This window comes from Dromiciops gliroides, chromosome 5 (genome assembly GCF_019393635.1).
Source record: "Dromiciops gliroides isolate mDroGli1 chromosome 5, mDroGli1.pri, whole genome shotgun sequence".
NCBI classification, from domain to species: Eukaryota; Metazoa; Chordata; class Mammalia; order Microbiotheria; family Microbiotheriidae; genus Dromiciops; species Dromiciops gliroides.
The window spans coordinates 116,453,070-116,478,687 of NC_057865.1; the positions used below are offsets into that span (position 1 = coordinate 116,453,070).

Consider the following 25,618-nt stretch of genomic DNA (forward strand, 5'->3'; position numbering starts at 1 on the left):
GACACTTGACACTTACTAGCTGTGTGACCCTGGGCAAGTCACTTAACCCTCATTGCCCCGCAAAAAAAAAAAAATAAAACAAATTAAGCCCTGATTTGTAGCAAGTTTTTTAGCCTACTGGAACCTCAGTTTTCTCATCTGTGAAAGGAGGTTGGATTAGATGGCTTCTGAGGTCCTTTTGCAGTTCTTAAATATGCGTGAAATATGAAATATGTCCAAATGTGAAATTTAACCAAATCCTTTATGAAGAGGAGCCCTTGGGCAGCTGTCATAGAGATGTATGAGTCGCCTAACAAGAGCTCCGTCATCTCGAGGTCTAGACCGAGGGATGCAGCAATGAAAGGGACTCCCTCCGCCTAAACGCCTCCCAGCAGCAGCAGCACAACACCAGAACCCTTCCACAAGTAACAGTTTCCCGAGGCAGTGTTTCTCCTCCCGGAACGGAAGTACTTGAGCTTTTAGGACCCAGGGGGGAAATTTTGAGAAAGGACCAAGATGGAGGCGCCCAATTCTGCGTTGGCGGTTGCTGCCGGAGGCGAAAAAACTCGGGGTTCCGGGGTCCGCTCCTCAGAGGTGACCCCCGAGAAAATCCGGCAGTTGATAGACGAAGGAATCGCCCCCGAGGATGGCGAGTCGGACGCGTGAGTTTGTCCCGCCCGCCTGGAAGGGGTTTAGGCTTCGGGGGGTCGAGCCCAGGGGGCTGGATGAATGCAGGCCTGGGAGGCCGCTCTTCGTGGTCTTCTTCCTTCTCCTCCTCCAGCCGTCGGGGGCGGGGTGGGTTAAGTTGGGGGCGTGGGATGGAGGGCCGCGATTTCAGCCGGCGAAAAGGAGGGTAGCGGAGGCTGGATCTTCTTGGAGCCGCTCGCTCGGAGCCGTTAACGTTAACGGAACGTGCGGGGCTCCCGCGGCGGCGGCCCGCGAGGCCGAGGGAGACCGCGAGGCGGCGGCCCGGGCCTTGGGGCTGAGTCGAGAGAGATCTCAGAGGGCCGGGAAATGGGCAAGAGGAAAATGATACGTTTACCTTTCTTGTCACCGATCCCCGACTGAAACGTAGTGTTTCCTCCAACCATTTAGACAGGAAGGAACGAAGCGCCTTTCCATATTAGAGCTGGAGAGGGACCTCAGAAACCACCTACTCCAGCCTCCTTTGACAGAGGAGGACCCCGGGGCCCCAGCGGCTAAGTAACTTGTCCAGGATAGCACAGAGCGTTACCATCAGCAGTAGGATTTTAAGCTGAGTCCTCTCAAGCCAAAGCCAGAGGATCATGATCCAGGGTCAGAGAGTTGCAAATGAATGAACGTGCATAATGAAGTGCCAACTGTGTGCCAGTTAATAATACAAATATTCTACTATTGTGCTGTAAGAAACGATGAGCAGGAGGAGTTCAGAGAAACCTGGAGGGTCTTGCGTGGGCTGATTATGAGTGAGATGAGCAGAACCAGAAGAACATTGTACACAGTATCATCAACATTGAGTGTTGATCTACTCTGATGGACTATATTCTTCTCACCAATGCAATGGTACAGAAGAGTTCCAGGGAACTCATGATAGAAGAGGATCTCCAAATCCAAGGGAAAAAAAAAAGAACTGTGGAGTATAGATGCTGAATGAACCATACTATTTCTTTTGTTTTTGGTGCTGTTGTTTTTTTCTATTTTGAGGTTTTTCATCATTGCTCTGATTTTTCTCTTATAACATGACTAATGCAGAAATAGGATTAATGTTATTATGTGTATATATACACACACACACATATATACACATACAACCTATATCAGATTACCTGCTGTCTAGGGGAGGGGGGAGGGAGAGAGAAAAATCTGAAATTGGAAATCTTGTATAAACAAAAGTTGAGAACTATTTTTACATGTAACAGAAAAAAAATAAAATACTTTATTAATTAAAAAATAATAATACAAATATTCTTTCATTTGCTCCGCACAACAACTCTGGGAGGTGGGTAGAACAAGATTCCAAGAAAGGGAATTCCAAGCAGACTGCCACAGTAAAGGTTCAGAACTCATGATTTTAAAAGAAAGAAAGAAAAAGGAAGGAAGGAAGGAAGTCTCAGGTAGAGCTGGTTTTCCTGCATGGAGCAATTTGAGCTCAGTGATCTTTCCTAGGTTTTACTGTTCAATGTCAATTTAGTACAACATATGCTCATTAGGGACCACCCTCTATGTGGAAGGAAACCATACTCTAGGCCCTGAGGAGGAAAAGACAAAAGTTCCAGCCCTTGAGGAGTATGATAATGGATTGTGGGGACTACAACAGGTACATAGGTAAGTATAAGATAAAAAATGAAGGGGGCAAAGAAGAAATCAAAGCATTTTAGAAAGAATGAAGAATGTAAATGCTGGAAGGAACTTTTTTTTCCCATCATAAAAGTATATTATTTTCCAGTTACATGTAAAGATAGTTTTCAACATTTGTTTTCATAAGATTTTTAGTTCCAAATTTTTCTCTTTCCCTCCCCCCCAAGACAGAAAGGAATCTGATATAGGTTGTATATGTACAATCACATCAAACAGATTTCTGCATTAGTCATGTTGTGAAAGAAGAATCAGAACAAAAGGGAAAAACCTCAAAAAAGAAAAAAAAAAGTAGAAACAGTATGGTTCAATCTGCATTCAGCTTGGATTATTGTATTGCTGAGAAGAGCTAAGTCTGTCATAGTTGATATTCATACAGTGTTGCTGTTACTGTGTATGTACAATGTTTTCCTGGTTCTGCTCACTTCACTCAGCATCAGTCCACTTAAGTCTTTACAGGTTTTTCTGAAATCTGCCTGCTCATCATTTCTTTCTTTCTTTCTTTCTTTCTTTCTTTCTTTCTTTCTTTCTTTCTTTCTTTCTCTCTCTCTCTCTCTCTCTCTCTCTTTCTTTCTTTGGACTGGGCAGTGAGGGTTAAGTGACTTGCCCAGGGTCACACAGCTAGTAAGTGTCAAGTGTCTGAGGTCGGATTTGAACTCAGGTCCTCCTGAATCCAGGGCTAGTGCTTTATCCACTGCGCCACCTAGCTGCCCCTGTGCTCATCATTTCTTACAGCACAATAAACAGTATTCCATTACATTCATTTACCACAACTTGTTCAGCCATTCCCCAATTGATGGGCATCCCCATAATTTCCAATTCTTTGCCCCCATAGAAAGAGCTGCTATAAATATTTTTGTATATGTGGGTCCTTTTCCCTTTTCTATGATTTCTTTGGGATATAGACCTAGTAGTGGTATTGCTGGGTCAAAGGGTATGCACAGTTTAAAAACTTCTTGGGCATAAAACCAAATCTTTTGAGTGCTTTTTTCATTATGCACACACAATGCCTCTTATTCCTCATCTGTAAAATGGAAGTAATAATACTCTGAGCTCACTTAAATCTAATTAGCTTACAAGGCATGACATCAAACCCCCCCCCCACCCCCCTCCAATGTCATGGTCCTCTTTGAGAATGAAGGAGAAACAAGAAGACTGAGTTACAGACAAGTTGCTTGTCTTCTGAAGTAGAGAGGAGTTGCTTCCATTGATGAAATCAAAATCTGGATCCTTTCAAAAGATGGGTGGGGAGTAATAAGGTAAACTAGAGAGCCTAACACAAAGAGGCGATTTGATCTCATAAGTATCACTGAGACTAGGTGGGAAGAACTTCTAAACTAGACTTAAGGGTGGATCTGGAAAGGTTCTGAATGGAATAGCAATTTATATTAAGATATACTCAGATGAGGAAATTCAGGAACCAGAGAGAGGAAGCATGGTGGAGAGAATTTGGATAAAGATTAATAAAGGCAGGAACAGAATTATCATCATAGATTCAGAGCTTGAAGAAACTTTAAGGGTCATCTATTCCAACTTTGTTCATCATTTCAGTGTTGTACCAATCAATTGAGTAGAAGAAAAAACAGAAAAGAATACAAGCCTTACACAGAGCTTATATATCATGATTGTATTACATCATGATGGAGGACTTCAGTTATCCGTGTATAGGATCATAGATTTAAGACCAGAGGTTGTTGGCCTTTTAGTTTAACCTCTTCTTTTTATAGATAAAGAAACTAGATCACACAGAGCTTGAGTGATCTGCTGGAGACAAAAGGAGAGCAGCTAATGACTTCTTGGCTTGCCTTAATGATAACTGTAACTTTCATAAGGTGGAGGAAGCAATAAAGGGAACTACTTCTCAACATTTTTTTTCTTTCTTTCTTTCTTTCTTTTTTTTAATAATTTCTTTTTATTTAATTTATTTATTTTTTTGAGAGGCAATAGGAGTTAAGTAACTTGCCCAGGGTCACACAGCTAGTAAGTATTAAGTGTCTGAGACCGGATTTGAACTCGGGTCCTCCTGAATCCAGGGCCAGTGCTTTATTCACTGCGCCACCTAACTGCCACTTTTCTTTCTTTTTGGGGGGGATGGGGGGGGGTCAGGCAATTGGAGTTAAGTGACTTGTCCAGGGTCACACAGCTTGTAAGTGGCAAGTGTCTGAGGCCAGATTTGAACTCAAGTCCTCCTGACTTCAGGGCCAGTGCTCTATCTACTGCACCACCTAGCTGCCCCCAAGAGGATTGTATGTTAAGATGAACTAATTTTATAAAGTTTGAATATGCATTGATCAAACCACTGCTGTATGCTGGGCATTATGCTAGATTCTAGAGATAAAAAGATAAAAACAAAACAGGCCCTACTTTAAGCCGCTGTATTCTTTTGGGGAGAAAACAACACGTATGCATCTATTTAAATACATACCCAAGATCTTCCAGAGTGAGGGCAAAGGTAGTTTGTTAACATGTTAAAACAAGGTTTCCAGAGAGCAAGCAGAAAGATATGAAAGAGTGGGATAAGGACATCAGAGAATGGGTTTGAGGGAAGAAGGAGTCAGTAAACATTTATTAAGTGCCTCCTGTGTACTAAGTGCTGGAGATACAAAGAAAGGCAGAAGACAGTCCCTCCTCTCTAGGGACTCCCTGTCTGGTGGGGGAGACCACATACAAACAACTGTGTACAAACAAGCTGTATACAGGATAAATTGGAGATAATTAACAGAGGGAAGACATTAGAATTAAAGAGGAGACAGGGAGAGTTGAGGACTGCACCTGGGTTGTTCGCTTGGGTGACTGGGAAGATGGTGGTGGCCTCTACAGTAATAAGAAAGTTGGGAAGAGGAGAGAGTTTTGGGCAGGAGTTAATGAGTTTAGTTTTTGACAGGATCAAAGAATGGACCATCTGCTCAGTTGCTCCTCCCATTCCAAACCAACCTAAACACAGTCCAGGAACAAATGCCTCTCCTTCCCTCCCCTCTCCCTCCCTTCTTCCATCTCTTCAAGGAAGGAGAATAGGTCATTGGTGTCTATGGTAGTCATGGATTACCTCATGGAAGAGATTACCTCATGGATTTCTTTTAAATCCTTCAAATAGGATGGTTTTTGTTTGTTTGTTTGTTTTTTTGACAAGGAAAAATGAAGGGGGCAATCTCTATGAAGGATTTGCATGAGTAAAGTTAGGAAAACATGGGGAGAAAGCAAGTAAACCAGGCTGAGTTGTAGTAGAAAAGGCTGTTAGGTGAGGAGTGGACTTGAAGGTTAGAAAGGTAAGTTGGACCCAGTTTATGGAGGGTCTTAAGTGGGTCTAGAAGGCCACTCTACAGAGACTTGGAGGATGAGATTCTCCTGCTTGTTTGGGGAGATCGTGTCACTTTTCGGGGCCTGTTTTCTCTTTGGTGAAATTAAGGGATTGGACGACATAATCTGCAAGGTACTTTCAGCTCTAGATTCTGTAATCCTCTAAGTACTAGTTCTAACATTTATCAATTGTGTGATCCTGGCTATTAATGAACAAACGAATGAATGAACATTTAATAGTCTCTTGCTATATGTCAGGCACTGTGGTCAGCACTGAAGATACAAACAGAAAAAAATTAGGCAGTTTCCTGCTGTCAAGGAGCTCATATTTTAGTTAGGAGAGACAGTATATAAAACTAAGTTTAAAAAAAAGACAAAACTGGGGCAGCTAGGTGGTGCAGTGGATAGAGCAGCGGCCCTGGAGTCAGGAGTACCTGAGTTCAAATCCAGCCTCAGACACTTAACACTTACTAGCTGTGTGACCCTAGGCAAGTCACTCAACCCCAATTGCCTCGCCAAAAAAAAAAAAAAAAGACAAAACTAAATTCAATTGGAGCATGTACAAGAAGCTCAGTCTTAAGGATGCTTGGGGTAGGGGAGCAGAGTTGGCAAGGCCTTAGGTTATATCCGTAGGTCAGATAACAGTGTCAGGGTCTGAAGAAGGTATAGAGACAATGCAGATGGTAAGGTTTAGAGCAGTGGTTTCAGACTCAGATAGAAACATGGACCACTAATCCATATATAAACATCCTTGAAGGCTGCGTATTGATGTAGTTTTAAAGTGTAATGTTACCTATGTTTTATTGTATCTTTTTATTTTGTTAAATATTTTCCAATTGTATTTTAATATGGTTTCGGCAGCACTGGGAGTGTCGTAGGCTGCGTTTGACAACTCTGATTTGGAGGACCTTAAGATACAATGGGGGCAGCTAGATGGCGCAGTGGATAAAGCACTGGCCCTGGATTCAGGAGTACCTGAGTTCAGGTCCGGCCTCAGACACTTGACACTTACTAGCTGTGTGACTCTGGGCAAGTCACTTAACCCCAATTGCCTCACCAAAAACATTAAAAAAAAAAAAAAGATACAATGGCAAGTGGGGGCAGCTAGGTGGCACAGTGGATAAAGCTCTGGCCCTGGATTCAGGAGAACCTGAGTTCAAATCCAGCCTCAGACACTTAACACTTACTAGCTATGTGACCCTGAGCAAGTCACTTAACCCTCATTGCCCTGCAAAAAAATAAAAACAAAAGCAAACAAGATACAGTGGCAAGGAACACAGTAAAACCTGTGTTCTTCCATCTCACCAGGATTAGAGTTGGTGACTCCTATCTTATCCAAGCAGTGTGAGCAATCAAGTCTAGATAAATTCTGGGCAGTCTGGGATGAGGGGGGAGGGTGGTTTGAGCAGTGACAGGAAGGTAACCCCGGGGGCAGCAGCCATGTCCCTCTCTGAACTTCAATTTTCTCATCTGTAAAGCAGTGTTGATCATAGCTATACTATCTTCCTCACTAGATTATTATGCGAAAGAACTCCAAACCATAAAATAGTATATAAATGTGAGTTGTGAACCTTTCTTGTATGTCTGAGACACCTTTGGCAAGCATTCTAGTGAAGCTTGTGGACTCCTCCAAAAGAAAGTTGCTACATGTGTAAATTAAAATATGTAGGATTGCAAAGGAAATCAATTATATTGAAATACAGTTATCAAAAAAAATTTTTTTAGATTCTAAATTAAGACCCCCCCCAGTAGGCAGTGAGGAACTCAAAGGTTTTTGAATAGGAGTAACATGATGAAAACTGTGTTTTTGGAAAATCGTTTTAGTTTGGGGGTATAGGACAGATCAAACATTAGAGAATTTAGAGGCAGGAAAGAGGAATATTTTTACAAATATATCACTTTGTTTTTCAGGAAGGATACATCTGCCTTGTCTCCATCAATTAATGGATCACCTCAAGCAGAACAACCTCATTTTGAAGCTACAAGCAAAGAAGCCTTCTTTAACAGAGTTGAAACGTTCACTATATCCTTTTAAGGTTATTCAGTATGAGCTTTGATGTTATAATTCTTCAATAGCACCATATTTCTATTCCCACCTCAATTTTTATCTTTTTATACTTATAAAACAAAACCCACTGAAAATTGCCAAATAGCCTTTTCTAGAAGTCTTATTTGTTTTTGCTATGTCAATTTTACTTAGTCCAGATGGCTTTCTTCAGTAGCGTCTTCTGGTGCTTTAACAACACTTACCCACTTTAACACTTTTCTTTTTTTTTTTTTTTTGGATGGGCAATGAGGGTTAAGTGACTTGCCCAGGGTCACACAGCTAGAAAGTGTCAAGTGTCTGAGGCCAGATTTGAACTCAGGTCCTCCTGAATTCAGGGCCAGTGCTTTATCTACTGCACCACCTAGCTGCCCCAACACTCTTCTTCCTAAGCTTAAGTTTTGTGATATAGAGTTTAAACACATTTCCTTTTTTTTCTTTCCTCATTAGAAATGAAGAGAATACCACTGTCTGGGAAGAGGGAAACCTGTGTATGATTTAAATCAGTTCTAAGTCTCTGTAGTTTTTTCTTTTTCCTGACTAAATAGTCCTAGTTACTTTAGCCTTTGTGTCTAAATTCTGTTTTCAAGCCTTTTAATCAGTTTTCCTGGTCTTTACAACGCTTTTGGGCCTTTTCCTATCCCTCTTAAACGTATAGAAACTACTTATTCCATTAAGAGTTAAACTAGGGGCAGCTAGGTGGTACAGTGGGTAGAGCACTGGCCCTGGAGTCAGGAGGACCTGAGTTCAAATCCGGCCTCAGACACTTAACACTTACTAGCTGTGTGACCCTGGGCAAGTCACTTAACCCCAATTGCCTCACTAAAGAAAAAAAGAAGAAGAAGAATCCATTAGGTCCTTTGATCTGCTTTTTTTTTTTTTTTGGAGGGGCAGTGGGGGTTAAGTGACTTGCCCAGGGTCACACAGGTGGTAAGTATCAAGTGTCTGAGGCCAGATTTGAACTCAGGTCCTCCTGAATCCAGGGCCGGTGCTCTATCCACTGTCTATCTTTTTTTTAATGGCTCTACAGGTGCTGTTATTCTGATGCATACAAAAAAGGAATGTTAAATCTTTACTGCTATTTATTGTTTGAGGATCTTTTTAATCCATATTTGTAGATTTTTCTCCAAGTATTTGGTCCCAGGACACAGCAAAGAGAGTGTGTAGTGGACAGAGGTTTGAAAACAACACTCCTGTTTGTTATCATTTGTTAGAAGCAATTTTGAGACTTCACAGTAACAGATTCAGCTTGGTCTATCATAAAATAAATGCCATTAATATCACTATCACTTGGGGGCAGCTAGGTGGCGCAGTGGATAGAGCACTGGCCCTGAAGTCAGGAGTACCTGAGTTCAAATCCGGCCTCAGACACTTAACACTTACTAGCTGTGTGACCCTGGGCAAGTCACTTAACCTCAATTGCCTCACTTAAAAAAAAAATTTTTTTTAAATATCACTATCACTTTCTACTACCTGTCCACCTATACTTTGACTCTTATTTAAAAAAAAAGACCCAGAGAAGCTAAATAAACCAACACATTTATCTTGTCTGTCAGAGGAGGTCTTGTTTTGTATTTATAATCTACCACCATTCTCCAGCAAAGAGGAAGGCATTTTTCACCATTCATCTGAAGTTAAGATCGGTCATTACATTGATCTGAGTTCTGATCTCTTAGCAAGATGTACCTTTACAAAGTTGTGGTCATTATATATATTCTGGTTCTGTTTACTTCATTCTGCATCAGTTTCAAAGCACAGTATCATTCCCCAATTGATGAGCCCAACTTTGTTGACAGTTTTTTGCAATCTTCAATATATGAGAACTTTTGTCTTTGACCTCCTTGGGATATATGCCCAGTATTCATTTTTCTACCTCTGATATTGACTATTCCCATCTTTTGTCATCTTTACCAGTTTTAGATTTTTGGTGAAACAATGGATTTATTTTCATTTCCAAAAGGTTGTTGATAGGTAAACCTTTTTTTGAAAACTGTTCTTATCTTTTGACCATTTATTTATTCAGAGAATGATTGACACTTGGTCATATATTTTTGTCAGTTCCCAATGTATCTTGGACATCAGATTTTTATCAGATATATTTGATGTGAATTTTCCCTGCAATCAACAGTTTTCTTATTCTAGTTACATTGATTTTGTTCATGTAAAATTTTTTTATATACTCAAAATGATCTTTTTTGGTCTTTTGGTCTTTGGTTATGAATTTTTACCCCAAATCATGGGTCCATTCTCTAGGATTTTTTTTTTAATGTAATCTTTTACAGTAAGACTCCTTTACAATTTTTCCAGTGATTTTTCTTCTTTTTTTTTTTGCAGGGCAGTGAGGGTTAAGTGACTTGCTCAGGGTCACACAGCTAGTAAGTGTCAAGTATCTGAGGCCAGATTTGAACTCCGGTACTCCTGAATCCAGGGCCAGTGCTTTATCCACTGTGCCACCTAGCTGCCCCTTTCTAGTGATTCTTGTCAAATAGCAAATCCTTATCCCAGTAGTAGCATTCTTGGATTTTGTTTTTAATTCTTCACCTTATTAATTTTTTTGTAGTACACCACTAAAGTTCTACTCCAGTATCTTGGCTTGGATATCATCTTTGATGCTGGGGAGAATATGACAATGGAGAATAAACTCTGGCAGTTTCTACCAAGGTAGAAAGAAAACAAGTATGGAATCAGTGATAGACTGTACATCTGTTATCTAAGAACCAGCCTAGGGGCATCTAGGTGGCGCAGTGGATAAAGCACTGGCCTTGGATTCAGGAGGACCTGAGTTCAAATCCAACCTCAGACACTTAACACTTATTAGCTGTGTGACCCTGGGCAAGTCACTTAACCCCAATTGCCTAAAAAAAAAAAGAACCAGCCTAGCAAAGGATTTGGAAATTGAGGGGATGTCCATAAGTTGGGGAATAGCTGAACAAATTGTGGCATATGAATGTAATGGAATACTATTGTGCTGTAAGAAATGAAGAGCAGGCAGATTTCAGAAAAACCTGGAAAGATGGGAGCAGCTAGGTGGTGCAGTGGATAAAGCACTGGCCCTGGATTCAGGAGGACCTGAGTTCAAATCCAGCCTCAGACACTTGACACTAGCTATGTGACCCTGGGCAAGTCACTTAACCCTCATTGCCCTGCAAAACCAAAACAACAAAAAAAACCTGGGAAGACGTGTGAACTGATGCTGAGTGAAGTGAGCAGAACCAGTTGAACATTATACACAGTAACAACAACATTGTGTGATGATCAATTTTCTCAGCAATCCAACCCAATTCCAAAAGACTATGGAGTCTGTATGTAGATCAAAGCATACTATTTTCACTGTGTGTGTGTGTGTGTGTGTGTGTGTTTTTCCTTTTGTTCTGTTTCTTATTTCACAAGATGACTAATGTGGAAATATGTTTTACATGATTGCACATGTATCAGATTGCTTGCTGTCTTGGGGAGGAAGGATGGGAGGGAAAAAATTTGGAATTCAAAATCTTTCCAAAAAATGAATGTTGAGATAAAGCACCGGCCTTGGATTCAAATCCGGCCTCAAACACTTGACACTTACTAGCTGTGTGATCCTGGACAAGTCACTTAACCCTCATTGCCTCACAAAAACCCCAAACCAAACAAACAAACAAAAAGTGAATGTTGAAAATTGTCTTTACATGTAATTGGAGAAAAATACTATTACATTTAAAAAAATAATAAAGAGAGAATGAACTATGGAAAAAAAACAGCCTAGCTAAGTTTATAGAAGTTTATCACAAGATTGGTTAAAGGGTAATTTTTTTTAGCCACACCACAAGAAACTTTCAAAGACTTTGTAGATCTGAATCAGTGGAGGGAGGAGTACAAACAATGATGAAATTACAGGTCATTAAAGTAGTAAAGTGTGAAGTAATGTATTCACAATATTTTCCTTAACATGAAAACTCCTTGAAATGGGCAGGGAAACCCCATGAACTGTCTCCCTTGGTCTGTGCAAAGTATGGTTGGGTCACAGTTGAGAGTGACATGCTCAGGTGTTCAAGCTGTCAGGCTTTCCTGTGTGCCAGCCTGCAGCCAACGTTTGACTTCAACAGGTGTAAGTCTAAAGGGGGCAAGTAGCATCACTGGGTTCCATTATCTAATCGCATAGGGAGTTGGTCCTTTCTTGGTATAATATATAAACTTTTTTGATGTTTGAAAAGATCTGTCACTTCTCTTGGTTCATGAATAGATGTACTGATTATACCTAATTGCCTTTAAGTCTGTAGTTGTCCATCACGTGGTTACTTGTTCACAGTAGCCACACTTTAATTTGTAACCTCTTCAGTCCTATTGGCCCCACTCTTCTGTGAGTTTTGGGGGTGTTTGTATTCAAAGTAGTGGGGAATAGATACCATGTTTTTACTTATGGTTCTAAGGATTATTCTTCTGGGATATTGAAATGTTTTCATGCCATGCCAGTGTACATCTTTAGCACTCCTTGCCCAATGATAATCTGATAACATAATTAATATAGGATCAGTGTAATCGGGAATATACTGGAATGTGTTTTGAGTTTTTTCTTTAAATTATTTGCAATTTACTTCTCTACTCTTAAAGGCTCTTGAACATTGGGTGCATATTTAAAATATGTCATGGATCCTACTTAAAACTAAATTAAAATATTAATAAGGATGACATGTACCTTTGTAATGTTTTTAAATACATTGCTCTTGATGTTGGTTTCAGATAATGAAAGATGTGCTGAGCTCAAGAAAGCTTTGTGTACTGCTCATGAGAAGTTCTGCTTCTGGCCAGACAGCCCCTGCCCAGGTACTTGTTCCTGAGATCAGCCACCTGTCATTTAGTTTGGGTCAGCATCTTCCTCATATCATCACTTTTCCCTTCTAAAAGTCTATTGAATATTGCTTTGAATAGAAAGTATGGAAGGAGAATTCTTCAACCCAGGTCTCCTTTGGAGGCAATTCTGCCTATGCATTCAGTTCTACCCCATTGGGAGAAAAGAGAGGTAGGAGGTAACCAAGGAATCCTGTCTGATTTGGTGGGGGAAGAAGCAGGAGTTCAGTATCATATACACACACACACACACACACACACACACACACACACAAGGCAGAATGAAGAAAAAGAAGCAGGTAACATGCTATAGGTAAAATACATATAGTGTTAATTGCTTTATATTAAAGATTTCTTCCTAATGGTCTAACTGCTTAAGAAAATAGTCAGGTACAGCAAAATTGTAGTAAAATAAGAGCATTTGAATGGTTTTCTGTTCAGTACCTGCAGTCTAATATTCTGGTATTAATTTGGAGACTAAGAAAAGATAACTAGTGCAGAAGGAACCCTTCTTAAATGGTCAGTAATTTGTAGGTATGTGGTATTTTTACATTCTCTCAACTTCCAAGTATAGGAAATAATTCTATCAAGCCAGTTTCCAGTTTCAGAGTCCAGCAAAATTCATTTCTAAAGTGCAGAGCAAACATTGCAGGGAGCTATTAACAGTACTCCTATCATTACTATAATTGTGTTTGTAACTTCCAATATCCCAAAAAAAATCTCCAAGGGAACACAGTCATTTTAATTCTCTTTTTAATTATCTCTTCTTCCTGGAATCGTTTTTTTTGAGGCAATTGGGGTTAAGTGACTTGCCCAGGGTCACACAGCTAGTAAGTGTTAAGTGTCTGAGGCCGGATTTGAACTCAGATTCTCCTGACTCCAGGGCCGGTGCTCTATCCACTGTGCCACCTAGCTGCCCCTTCCTGGAATCTTCAAATTCTGTGTCCTTGTCTTCAAATGTATTTTCAATCCTTGCTCAAATTGGATAAGTCATTGTGGATTCTATTCTATTACTTTCTGGTTTTGCTGGTCCTTCTGAGGGGAGGGATCATAGTAACCCACCAAAGCCAGCCGGTATTTCTGCATATATATTGTATAGCATACCAGTGGACATAAGTGTTTGTTTTATGAATCAATTTAAATGCCAGAATATCTGTAATGGAGAAGAAATTAATAATTTTCAAGTAGCACATTATTTCTTTCCAGATTTATGAGTAGTCTTATGGGGTGAGGGTTTGGTCTGGATCATTGATTTCATTTGTGAATGAAACTTCTGGAGAGCAAATTCCCTTTAGCAATGCAGACAGGACAAATGTCCTGCAGCTTTCTGTCTTAAAGAGTTACCTGAGGCACTTAGAGGTTAAATCACCAGCCCAGGGTCATGCAGTCTGTGTCTGGCAGGGGTAGAACTTGAATCCAGGTCTTCCTGACCACAGCATCCACTATCGGGTAACTCTGGCTCTTCTGTTTCTCACAATCAATTAATAGGTTTTTATTAAGTGCCTACTATATGCTAGGTGCTGAGAATCCAAAGAAAAAATCGACAGTCTCTGCCCTCAAGGAGTTTACATTTTAAGGGAAATAGTGGAGAGAGACAACATGAACCTATGTCCCAACCACACAAAAAGCAAAAATACAAGGTAACCCTGGTGGGTTGGAGACCTTGTAGCTGGGGAAAAACCTGATGCAGAAGGTGGTGCTTAACTGAGTCATCAAGGACAACTACGGGTTCAAGAAGGAGAGCGGGGAAATTGAGTAAATGTCAGGCATGGGAAGTAGCTAGTGTAAAGGGAGATGGAGTTCAAAATGTAAGGCCAGTGTAGCTAAATTATAGAGGTTGTGGAGGGAATATGAAATATGGAATAAGTCTAGAAAGTAGGATGGGGCTGAGATAGGAAGAGTTCTAAGTGCTATACAGAAGGGTTTATATTCAGTCTTAGAGATGATAGAGGATAAGAGTTTATCAACTGGAAGAGTATGATGTCGTCAGACCTGGGCTTTAGGGTAATCATGTTGTCTATATTTAGAGTAGGTTGGCATAGAGAAGAGTGATGAGTTCAGGAGAGAAACAAAGCCTGGCTATAGAGATGTGGGAGTTATCCACTTAGAGAGGAGCTCATCTCTGCCAATGAAATCACCAAGTGAGACAGTGCAGGAAAAAAAGGGTGAAGAGGGAGGGCCCAAGTCAGAAGCTTGGGGGAGCCCAGTCACAACTGGGCGGGGGTGGGGAGGTGACAAGAGTGCAGGTTCACTAGAGTGATGAGGTCAAAAGCCAGATGGCAGAGGGTTTATTTTACCTTGTTTTGTTCCATCCCAAATTATTATCTATTTGCACTGTTTATTTGTTTGGTTTCCCCATCAGGAACATGTCTCTACATGGCAATTGATGAGTATACAGTTTTTTTTCACATATTGGCCTGTGGATCATTCTAACCAATTCAGTTTTAGTTATTATTTTCATTTTGGCCTTTTAGACAGTTTCCTTCCTTTCCTACCCCAGACCAGTCCAGTTATGTTCCAGATGTCATGTGAAAAAAAAAGTTCATGCAGAGCTCAAGAATGTGCTAGCTATGAAAATTTGGTGTAAATTTTGGATGTCCTGGGAAACCTCATCTAGGCACTGAAAGGAACAGCTGTTGATGAATTAAGTGATTGTAAGAGCTCTTTTAGCCAGGCTGTCTTTACTGGTTTTCCATTCCTTCATACTGTAACCCCTGGAGACCAAGAAATAACCAGTGGTACTCCAGTGGAATTCCAGGGCTGTAACAGATACAGTTCAGGTTCACTCACTTATATTTTGACCTCTACCCAGGAAATGCTTTTAAGTGGAAGAATCGAAAAGATGCATCTGCCCAGGAAAACAAAATCATCTCTAGCCAAGGTCTAAGGAAGTACAGCATTGTTGGTTGTGGAAACATACAACTAATAAGCAGCTAGGTTGGTGCAGCACTTAGAGTGCTGGGAATACATTAGCTTCCTAGCCAGCAAGATCTGAGATCAAATCTGGCCTCAGATACTTCATATCTGGGTGACCCTGGGCCAGTCAATTTAACCTCTTTTTTTCTCAATTTCCTCAACTGTAAAATGGAATAATAACAGCAACTACGTCCCAGGGTTATTGGGAGGATCAAATGCGATATTGTTTGTAAAGTGCTTAGCAGTGTCTTGCACCATAGTAGATGCTATATAAATGTTAGCTTTTATTATTAGGCTTTATCCACTTATCAAACTAGTACAGTCCAAGTTAATGAGAGGGACCAAAGAGAAATTATTCCATTGATAACCCTCAGACGTTCAAAACAAACAAACAAAAAAACCTTGGGAGTGGGGAGAAGAATGAGGAAGGAGAGAGCAGAAATACGGTAAAATCCAAATGGGAACTCTTCTAATCTTTTCTCCTCCATAGATCGCTTTGGAATTTTACTATTGGATGAGCCTGCTGCCCTTCTTAATGAGTTCTTAGATCGTTTTCAAAGCCTCTGTCACCTGGACCTCCAGCTGCCTTCCCTGAAACCTGATGACTTGAAAAATATGGTAAATTTTCCTTGCCTAGCATACAATGGACCCAGTTATTGCAGTCATTCATACATAATTTAATGTATTTCAGTGAACAAATATCTATTTTCTTTCCCCTCACTATCATTTCTCTCCCTCCCCCCCATCACTGGAAAAGAATAAGAAAAAAAAAAACCTTATAATAAATATGCATAGTTCAGTCAAACAAATTGTCTCAGTGATCACGTCCAAAAAAAGTGTGTCTCATTCTGAAAGCTGGGTCCATGGTCTCTTTCAGGAGGTGGGTAGCATGCTTCATCATCAGTCCTCTGGAAGTGAAGTTGGTCATTATGTGGACCAGAGTTCTTTAAGTAGAAAGAGACATTTCATACTGTCATGGGAAGGACAACCCAACTCTTTGTTGTCAGTCAAGAAGAGGGCTTTTTCAGTGGAGCATACCTGCAACAGATTATTCAGACAGTTAATAAATTATTTCCAGTTTTGTACCATTGGGAGAAATTACATATTAAATAAAATAATTCAGTAATTTCTTGATTACAAACTACTTAGCTTCTTATTCACTAGAACTATATAATTTAGACAGTGCTTTCCTTGTTAGCCTGTGAGGTAAATAGTGCAAAGTATTATTTTCTCCACTAAGATTTCGAGACATAAAATGACTTTCTTAGTAATTGTCTGAGCCAATACTTGAATCTGAATCTTCTACTTCCAAGTCCACTGTGTTGTCCACTATACTGCTTGTCTCTATAGCTTACTTGACTTTAGAATAATCCGTTTCCCAGCTTTCTCCCTTGATCCTTTAAGTGCAAAGCTACAAAGAGAAGGAAGAACTGCCTTCTCAAAATGAAAGCTTGAAATCCTTTGGTGTCTTGTAGCCCATTTTGTGCCTGTGTACTTCCTGTCCCTTTTGATCACTCTCATGATGCTGTGTAAAGGTTACTTCCTGACCAGCCTCTACACCTGATGCACCAAACTGTTAACCTCTGCAGTTGGTATGGATTAGCAGTGTCCTTCTGCCCCCAGCAGGGGCAGTGTTCTTTATTCTTCATAATAACAGTGTAGCATATGGTGGAGTCTGTTCTTGTGGCAAATAACATACCTGTTGCCCATTCCAGGATATGACTGATTGATATTTGACCCTGAGGTTTTATAGTTTTAGAGCCAAGCTTATTATCAGTGATTTAAAAATTACCTAATGCTGGTGAAAAAAGATATTGCTGTCATTTTTCTAAAATCTCATTTATGTTGACATCTTTTTTTTTTCTAACTTTGATCTTTAAATATTCCCTACCCATGAACCATTTCTTGTAACAGATTTAAAAGAGAGAAAAAAGTTCAGCAAAAACCAACTATACATTAACTGTATATATATATATATATGTAACATTCTATACCCATAATTCCCTACTTCCGAAAAGAAGGGAATATGGTGTGTTTTTTCATCTCTTCTCTGGGGCCAGATTTGCTAATTATAATTATTTTGTCATGTTTATTAATCAGCAATGCTCCAAGGAACTTGGAAAATTCTTTCCTTGTTGATTCCCTTAACCTCAGTTTTCTTTTTTGGTTTTTTGTTTTTTTATTTGGTTCCTTTTCAGTGCCTGACTGAGGACAAGATCAGTCTCCTTTTACACCTGATTGAAGAGGAACTTGAGCGAAGAAGTGATGGGGAGAGAGCTCCAGCCAAATTGGGCTCAGACATCCAAGTCCATGTCACTGCCTGTATTCTGGCTCTCTGTGGCTGGTCGTGTAGGTTAGTGTGTGAACCATAACTAGGGTTATTAGTGGTAACACACAAACACATTCCTCATTTTGAGAATCAGTAACAGGGAGAGTGATGTGACTTATTAGAATCAAAGACTGGGGGCAGCTAGGTGGCGAAGTGGATAAAGCACTGGCCCTGGATTCAGGAGGACCAGAGTTCAAATCCGGCCTCAGATACTTGACACTTACTAGCTGTGTGACCCTGGGTAAGTCACTTAACCTTCATTGCCCCACAAAAAAAAAAAAAAAGAAAAAAAAAGAATCAAAGATTACTGAAGTTGGAAGGGACCTCGTATAATCTAGCTATCTTCCCAGTGAATACATAAACTTTTCTAAAATATCTCCAACAAGTGCTCATCCCATTTCTGCCTGAACATTTTCAGTGGTGGGTAGCTCACTAACCCCATTAGGTGATCTACTGTGTCTTCACAACATTCTATAATTCTTAGAACATTGTTCTGAAATCAGATTCTCTGCAATAATATAAGAAGATTAAAAAATAATATAAAAGGCCAATTTATGATTATTGAGTAAAGCAATGCAAATTGACCACAAGATTCAGTTAAATATATGTTGAATCATAAGTAGCTCTAACTGCACTGTGGGAACACAGGCATAAAAAAGACCCGGAGGGGGCAGCTAGGTGGCGCAGTGGATAGAGCACAGGCCCTGGATTCAGGAGTACCTGAGTTCAAATCTGGCCTCAGACACTTGACACTTACTAGCTGTGTGACCCTGGGCAAGTCACTTAACCCCCATTGCCCCGCAAAAAAACCAACCAAACAAAAAAACCAAAACAAAACCAAAACAAAAAAAAGACCTGGAGCCACAGCCTAGTATGGGAGAAATCTGTAATGTAAAATGAGGTAAATACAGCACAGAAGAGAGCGACTGCCTGTATTATGGAGAACAACAAGGGAAGCTCTCAGGAAATGTTTCACTGATAAAAATCAGTAAAATGTGGTATTTATTTGGGATCATGCAGGTAGCACGAGGCGGGAGAAATCACAACAAAAATGGAAAAGCAGTTTAGGGTCAATTTGAATATGAGTTAACAAATTGATCATGTTTCTGTTATATATAAGGATAATGGGTAATGTTTTTATAGCTCTTTAGGGTTTGCAAAATGCTATAAAAAACCTTATCTTATTTGGTCCTCATTACAGCCCAAGAGGTAGATTCTCTTATTATCCCAGATTTACAGATGAAGAAAGTGTGGCAGATAGAGCTTAAGTCAATTGCCCAGGGTTGTCCAGCCAGTGTCTCTAGCTGGTTTCTAACTTAGGTCTCCTAGATTGCAAGTTCAGTCCTCTATCTGATATGGCGCCTAACGTCCATTTCAGCGTGCTAATAGTGCCAAACACCATACTCGGGATCCTGGGCTTGATTCTCTTGTGGTTCTGTAGAGAGGATGCTGGAAATTCATTGAGAGCCTAAATAGAAGAGCAAAATTCAGGAGCAAGACCAGAGTGAGGACCCCAAGTCCTGGCTTCCACACTTTAATTTTGCTGCTTCTGTCTGCTGCAGACAGAGTAGCCAGCTGGGAATCCGTGTGCCCACAAATGCAATGTTCAGAGGAGTCCCCTGTCTAATCTTAGTAAGGAACAAAATCAGTTTAATTGATAAAACGACCAAATAGAATGCCAGCTGGAGCGCTCTGGGCTCCCGGGTTGCTGTTTCCGTTCCAGCTGCTCGGCTTGGCACCAACTCCCTGAGAGATGGAGAGATTGTCAGATCCAGTCTTGACTTATTTAAAACATATTTTCTTTTGACTCTAAGGTTTTAAGGAATGTTTTTAATTTGAGAAAAAAAAGTTTTATGAGGGGCCAGAGATATATATATATATAAATTTGCAAGACCTCCTTGAAGATAGAATTCAGTAATGGTTCCCAACTTTTATTTCAGAGACCCCTTGTGGCATCTGGCAAAATGTTGAGAGGCCCTCATTTCTGAATAGTTAACTTCTTTTATGCTTGACATTCAGTGGAGTCCTGCCCACAATAGCCCCAGTTCTTCTCTTCTCTCAGAATAATCCTAGATTCTTCTTTTACTTCAGAATATTCCTCTTGTTTTTCCTTTACACATTCTAATCTTAAATCTTTTTATTATTATTATTAATAAAGCAGTATCTTAAGGTGCCTGGGGATCCTTAGATCCGTTATAGTGATCACTCAGGTATCTCTGGGTGGTATTATTGAAAAGATAGGATTCTAATATAAAAGTTAAGGTCTTAGGGTTAGGGGGAGTCAGGATTATCATTTTTGAGTCTCTGTGAGCTGAACAGAGAGAACTCAATTCTCAACAACTAGAGATTTGTATTGGCTTTCAGTATAATTTAATAAAAGTCTTAAACAGACACCACCAAAAAAAAAAACAAATGAGCAGCTCAGTGGGTTGTAGGTGTTAGTTACCCTTTCATACACTTTGCTTCCCTTCCCTTTCCTATGTTTAGCTCTTCCTTGGAGCCTGTGCAGCTTTCTCTAATCACATGTTCACACTGCATGAGAAAGGTGGGGCTTTGGAGCTTCCAGCAGATTGAGTCTGCCTTGGCTGATCTGGATACTTCCTTTGGCCTGATGAGCACCCCTATCGCTGTTCCTGATGGGCGAGTGGACCGCTTCCCTTTGGCTTTAGTGTCTCCTCGGAGAATGATGACCCGCAGCCAGGATGCCACATTTTCCCCAGGCTCTGAACAGGTATGAACTTTTATTGTTCCGTTAATCCCTAGTGTTAAGGGATGGGTCAAAGAATTCGGTCTCTTCAATATTAGAGATTTTCAGGGTGGTGGAGAAGGCTTAAAGTCTCCTTAAGTGGGTAGGCTTCATTTCAGAATACCATGTGGTGGGGCAGCTAGATGGCACATTGGATAGAGTACCGGCCCTAGATTCAGGAGGACCTGAGTTCAAATCCAGCCTCAGACACTTAACAATTACTAGCTGTGTGACCCTGGGCAAGTCACTTAACCCCAATTGCCTCACCAAAACAAAACAAAAAAAAGGCCAGATTCATAATTTTGTTTTCCAAATCTAATGTTTCTTTGACACACTGCTAGAAGAAATTCCACAAGGTGAAAAAAGTAGTAATGAACTTGGCCCCATTTCTTTTTGGGAAGATGAGCCATTCCCTGTATCAGCCTTAATTTTTTGTGTGCCTTGGATCCCTCAGGCAGTCTGGTAAAGTCTATGGATCCCTTTTTAGAATAATGTTTTTAAATGCATAAAATACTCAGGATTATAAAGGAAACAATATTGAAATACAGTTAGCAATTAAAAAAAAAACCACACCAAGTTCCTAGACCCCAGAGGTAAGAACTCCTGCCTTTAAGCCTGCTTTATCATGTTTGAAGATGTTTTTTTTTCTGTCCTCCCTTCAGCCTGAAAAGACTCCAGGTCTCATCATCTCCCGAACACGGAGCTGGGATTGCTCCAGTCCTATTGATCGCCTTGAGCCAGAGGCTGCCAGTCCCACAACCAGAAGCCGTCCAGTGACCCGAAGTATGGGGCAGGGAGATAGCACTGGATTGGAGGTGCCATCTAGCCCTCATCGAAGAGCCAAGAGGCCACGCCTTTGTTCGTCTAGCAGTTCAGTAGGTCTATTAGAATTATTCGACAGTCATAGTATATAAATTGCTCTCCTGTGTAGCCCTTAGAATTCAGCTTGATTCCATTCGGTAGACTTAGGGTCTGAACATAAACAAAATATAATAAGCAAGCTAGGAAGTATAAATTTTAGGATGGTTTCTGCAGAAGGCTTCAAGGAAGGGACTAATTTGGAAGCTCATTTGGAAGGGAGGGATCAAATATTTCAGGCATATGTGTCAAAAAAAATGTATAGATTGAAAAGAGAGGAGAAAAGGACAGATGATAACTAGACCTAGTTTATATCAGTGTAAGGAGTAAGAGGGTAGAAGACGAGGAAGGAGATATTGGCAAAATGTGAAGAAAACAAAGGGGGGTATTATATTTAGGCAGATAGGTGACTTAGGGTTTGAGTGCCAACAGCTGCTGTCTTCTTTTGAAACTTTAGTAATGGCTCTTTTCATTGGCATAGCATTCCTAGTCTCTGATACTATTTCTTTTTTCCCCCCTCCCTCCTTCCTTAGGACACATCTGCCAGAAGCGTTTTTGATCCTGTTTCCCAGCACCGAGACTGGTGCCCCTGGGTCAATAGCACACAGATGGAAGTAGCCAGAGAGGATAATGAGAAGGAGCTAGATATCTGCACCCCATCGCCAGCAGATGCAGGCTGGAAGGCTGTGCTACACATCCTCTTGACCCACAGACGGTCTAACTTGCCAGCTGATACAGACTCAACGGTGAGAGACGTGGTTCTTCTCAACGTGTGCGTGTGCATATATGGGATGAGAATGGCAGAGACAGAGCCTATAAATAGCCCCTGCAGGCCTGGAGCTCTGTCTTAAGCTGAGCTGTTCCGTGTCTAGTTTCATCAGGGAGAGAGAAGAAACTGATTGGATCCCTGTAATTTATTGAGTGGTCATCCATCAGGTTCCAGTTAATTCTCTGTGTTCCCAACTGGAATTGCTAGGGGTTCAAAAAGAAGCACCAAAACAGATGAGCATCCAGCTGCTCTGGCCTCGTGTTGCAGAACAGCTGCTCCTTCCATTATTGCTGTCACTTGCAATTGAGACCCTGGCAGATTAGCTTAGTTGTTTAGAACACTGTGCCATGATGTCAAGGTCACGGGATCATTCCTCATATGGGACACTTAACTTCTCCCTGTTCCTTAGTCACAGATTGTACCCTTACTCCCCAGGAAACAAGTGTGAATAATTGAGTGCAAATCCATCAAAACTTCTGGGGGAGATTACATACTCTCAAATTGAATACACTCTTTGGATTTTAGAATTTACAGTAACAGCAGTTAGGAGACATGTTTTCTCCTATTTCCAGCTCACTAACTAGTTTTTTACAAAGTAAATGATTAAAAAGCCTGGAGCAAATAATTTCTGACCTCCTTATAAAGATCTATCTCAGTAGAAAGAGCAAAATAATACTTAGGAGCAGGTAATATTTCCAGGAAGTGTTATAGGGAGACAAAACAATGACATTAACACTCCAAACCAGAATTTATTGCAAGGTTATATACATGTGGAGAGAGGTAATGATACCAAAAACTCAAGAATTAGAATAGTCCTTAATAAATCTATGAACAACATTCCTCTCAATTGAAACTGAATTATTTGAGTTTTCTCCCGAATTTTGTTTTTTACAAAAATATTCCTATTTGTCTTTTTTGTTCATATTGGAGCTCGAGGTCTTAAATATTTGTTCCAAATACTAAATCATAGAAATAAAACCAAGCCATCTCAGCTTTCTCCATATGACTGTCTATTTTATCCCCAAGAAAAATGGCCTGCACTTTCAGTGAAGGGTGGTATTTTTATTAAAACTACCCTGTTACCCTCCAGAATGAGAAAATGGTTTCATTATTGGAACTAGATTTGCAACTAGTGGCAGTTAGAGAAAGGTAGATTTAAACTGTATATATGGAAAATGACCTACCAGTGAGAGCTGTACAAGAGAGGAATGGATGCTTTGGGGGTACTTAATATTTTCTTTTTTTTTCTTTTCTTTTCTTTTTTCTTTTTCTTTTTTTTTTTTGCAGGGCAGTTGGGGTTAAGTGACTTGCCCAGGGTCACACAGCTAGTAAGTGTCAAGTGTCTGAGGCCGGATTTGAACTCAGGTCCTCCTGACTCCAGGGCCGGTGCTCTATCCACTGTGCCACCTAGCTGTCCCTCAAAGTGTATGCTTTACCAGTGGCAGAACACTGGTGTCATCTTTGCAGATGACTGAGAAGACCCACAGAGACATAGATGAGAATGACTCACTGAGAAAGGAAATGGCTTCCATTTAGTGAGACTGCAGTAGAAGTTAAACGTGCCCAGGCTTGCTGATTTCCCACCTGGCATTCTGTTTGCTTTATATGCTCCCTTCCAGCTTTCAGCCCCAACAGTTAACCAAATGTTGAGTACTGAACTCGGGCACAGAATAACTTTTGTTTGTGGAAGAAATTCACTGAATATCACTTTTTGTCCCTATGGAAGGAACTAATCTCCATTATTCATCTTTTCATCCCATAGAATCTCTCTGAGAAGTCAAGAAAAGTATTCCGAATATTCCGGCAATGGGAGTCTATGTGTTCATCTTGAAAACATTCCATCCCCTTCTTAGAGGGAAGCAGAAAGAGAAATGTGCCCCCTGAACAAGAAAACCTGAACCCTTTTGGGGGTAGTGATGCTAACAGGGTTTTTTACAAGCTGGTTTAATCATAAGGGAAACCAACTGTTGTAAAAGGGAATAAATGTCATCCATATCCGTCTGCCTCACCAGACCTCTATCTGTGTGGTTGGAAAAGAGTAGAATATGACAGAGCTTACAGGGGCCCTAGTTTGGTTTAAAAAAGTGTTACTGTTGTAAGACTGTCCAGAATATCAAGGATCTCTGATTACTTCTTTTAGTGCCCAGTGTTGGGGAAGGGGGCCTGTGTTTGAATGGCTCTTAAATTCCAAAAGTTGTGAAGACATGTTGGGAGTAATAAAGAATTTCATGATGGTTTTTCTTACTTCTCGATGCTGGTCTTTTTCCTGAGTTGTGGCTTTTATGTTAAGGTAGACTTGAGAACTTCTCATCAGCTCCAACTCCAGCAACCATCCCAGTCCACGTAGACTCCATAGCCTAAAAACCACTGTTTTGTAGTTCCATGGACTCTTGGGAAATGAAACAATTTATCTTGTGGACAAGATAACTGATCTTTGAGATGACACCAGGAGCCCCTGACATGTTATATTCCCTGGGAGATAAGTGTACAAGACACTTTCTCCTTCTGGGTCTCAGTTTTATCACCTGTGAAATGAGAGAATGAGACTAGATGATGTCCAAACTCCATTTTGGCTCTTCAAGCTTATGATCCTAGCTTCAGCTCTAAACCATAACTTCCTGTGGGCTTCCTATTTAGTTCTATAAAGGTTCTTGACTTGGTTTTTCCAAGAGCCTGTTTCTTTCTTTGAATCATCTCCTTCTTTGTGTTTTGATTGCTATAATAATATTTATATTTCAATTATTAATTATGTTTTTATTTCAATTTTTTGTTTTTATATCACCTACATTCCCCAATGTTTTCTTCCTACTTCCCCTCCCAGACACTATCTCTTATAAAGAATTTCAAAAGAGGGGAAAAAAAGTTTCAGCAAAACTAAGTAACTTTGAAAAAGTCCAACATATGCAGTGTTCTACCCCAACACCACCCATCTTTACAAATCAGGGGGCCATCCTTGGTCATTATAATTTCATAGCTAAGCTAATGTATTTCTTTTTTGTTTTATTTTGTTTTTTGTTTTTTTAGTAAGGCAATGGGGGTTAAGTGACTTGCCCAGGGTCACACAGCTAGTAAGTGTTAAGTGTCTGAGGCCGGATTTGAACTCAGGTCCTCCTGAATCCAGGGCCAGTGCTCTATCCACTGCGCCATCTAGCTGCCCCTAATGTATTTCTTTTTAAAATTGGATACATTTTGCTTTGACACAACAGATATAACCAACAATTACCCAAAGAACCCTGCAAAGCAGTTCATTACTTGTGTTTTTTTTTTTTTTTAGTGAGGCAATTGGGGTTAAATGACTTGCCCAGGGTCACACAGCTAGTAAGTGTTAAGTGTCTGAGGTCAGACTTGAACTCAGGTCCTCCTGAATCCAGGGCAGGTGCTCTATCCACTGCACCACCTAGCTGCCCCCATTACTTGTTAACAGAAGCTTTTATCTTTTAGTTTTGATAACTTTGAACTCTGTATTTAACTAGTTTTGTTGCCTTTCCATGTTGTTTACTTGTGGCAATCATCTTCTATATT

General features: G+C 40.4%; 1 protein-coding gene across 1 annotated transcript; it reads left to right on the forward strand.

Moving 5' to 3' along the window:
* The first annotated feature begins 311 nt into the window (after positions 1-311).
* On the forward strand, positions 312-24,340 carry ZC3HC1 (zinc finger C3HC-type containing 1). Its single transcript, XM_043965079.1, has 10 exons — positions 312-641; positions 7,522-7,633; positions 11,588-11,738; positions 12,371-12,454; positions 15,885-16,012; positions 17,593-17,747; positions 20,211-20,454; positions 21,132-21,344; positions 21,861-22,073; positions 23,859-24,340. Exons 1-10 carry the CDS (start codon positions 496-498, stop codon positions 23,925-23,927), a joined length of 1,515 nt encoding a protein of 504 aa, XP_043821014.1. The 5' UTR covers positions 312-495; the 3' UTR covers positions 23,928-24,340.
* The last annotated feature ends 1,278 nt before the right edge of the window (positions 24,341-25,618 follow it).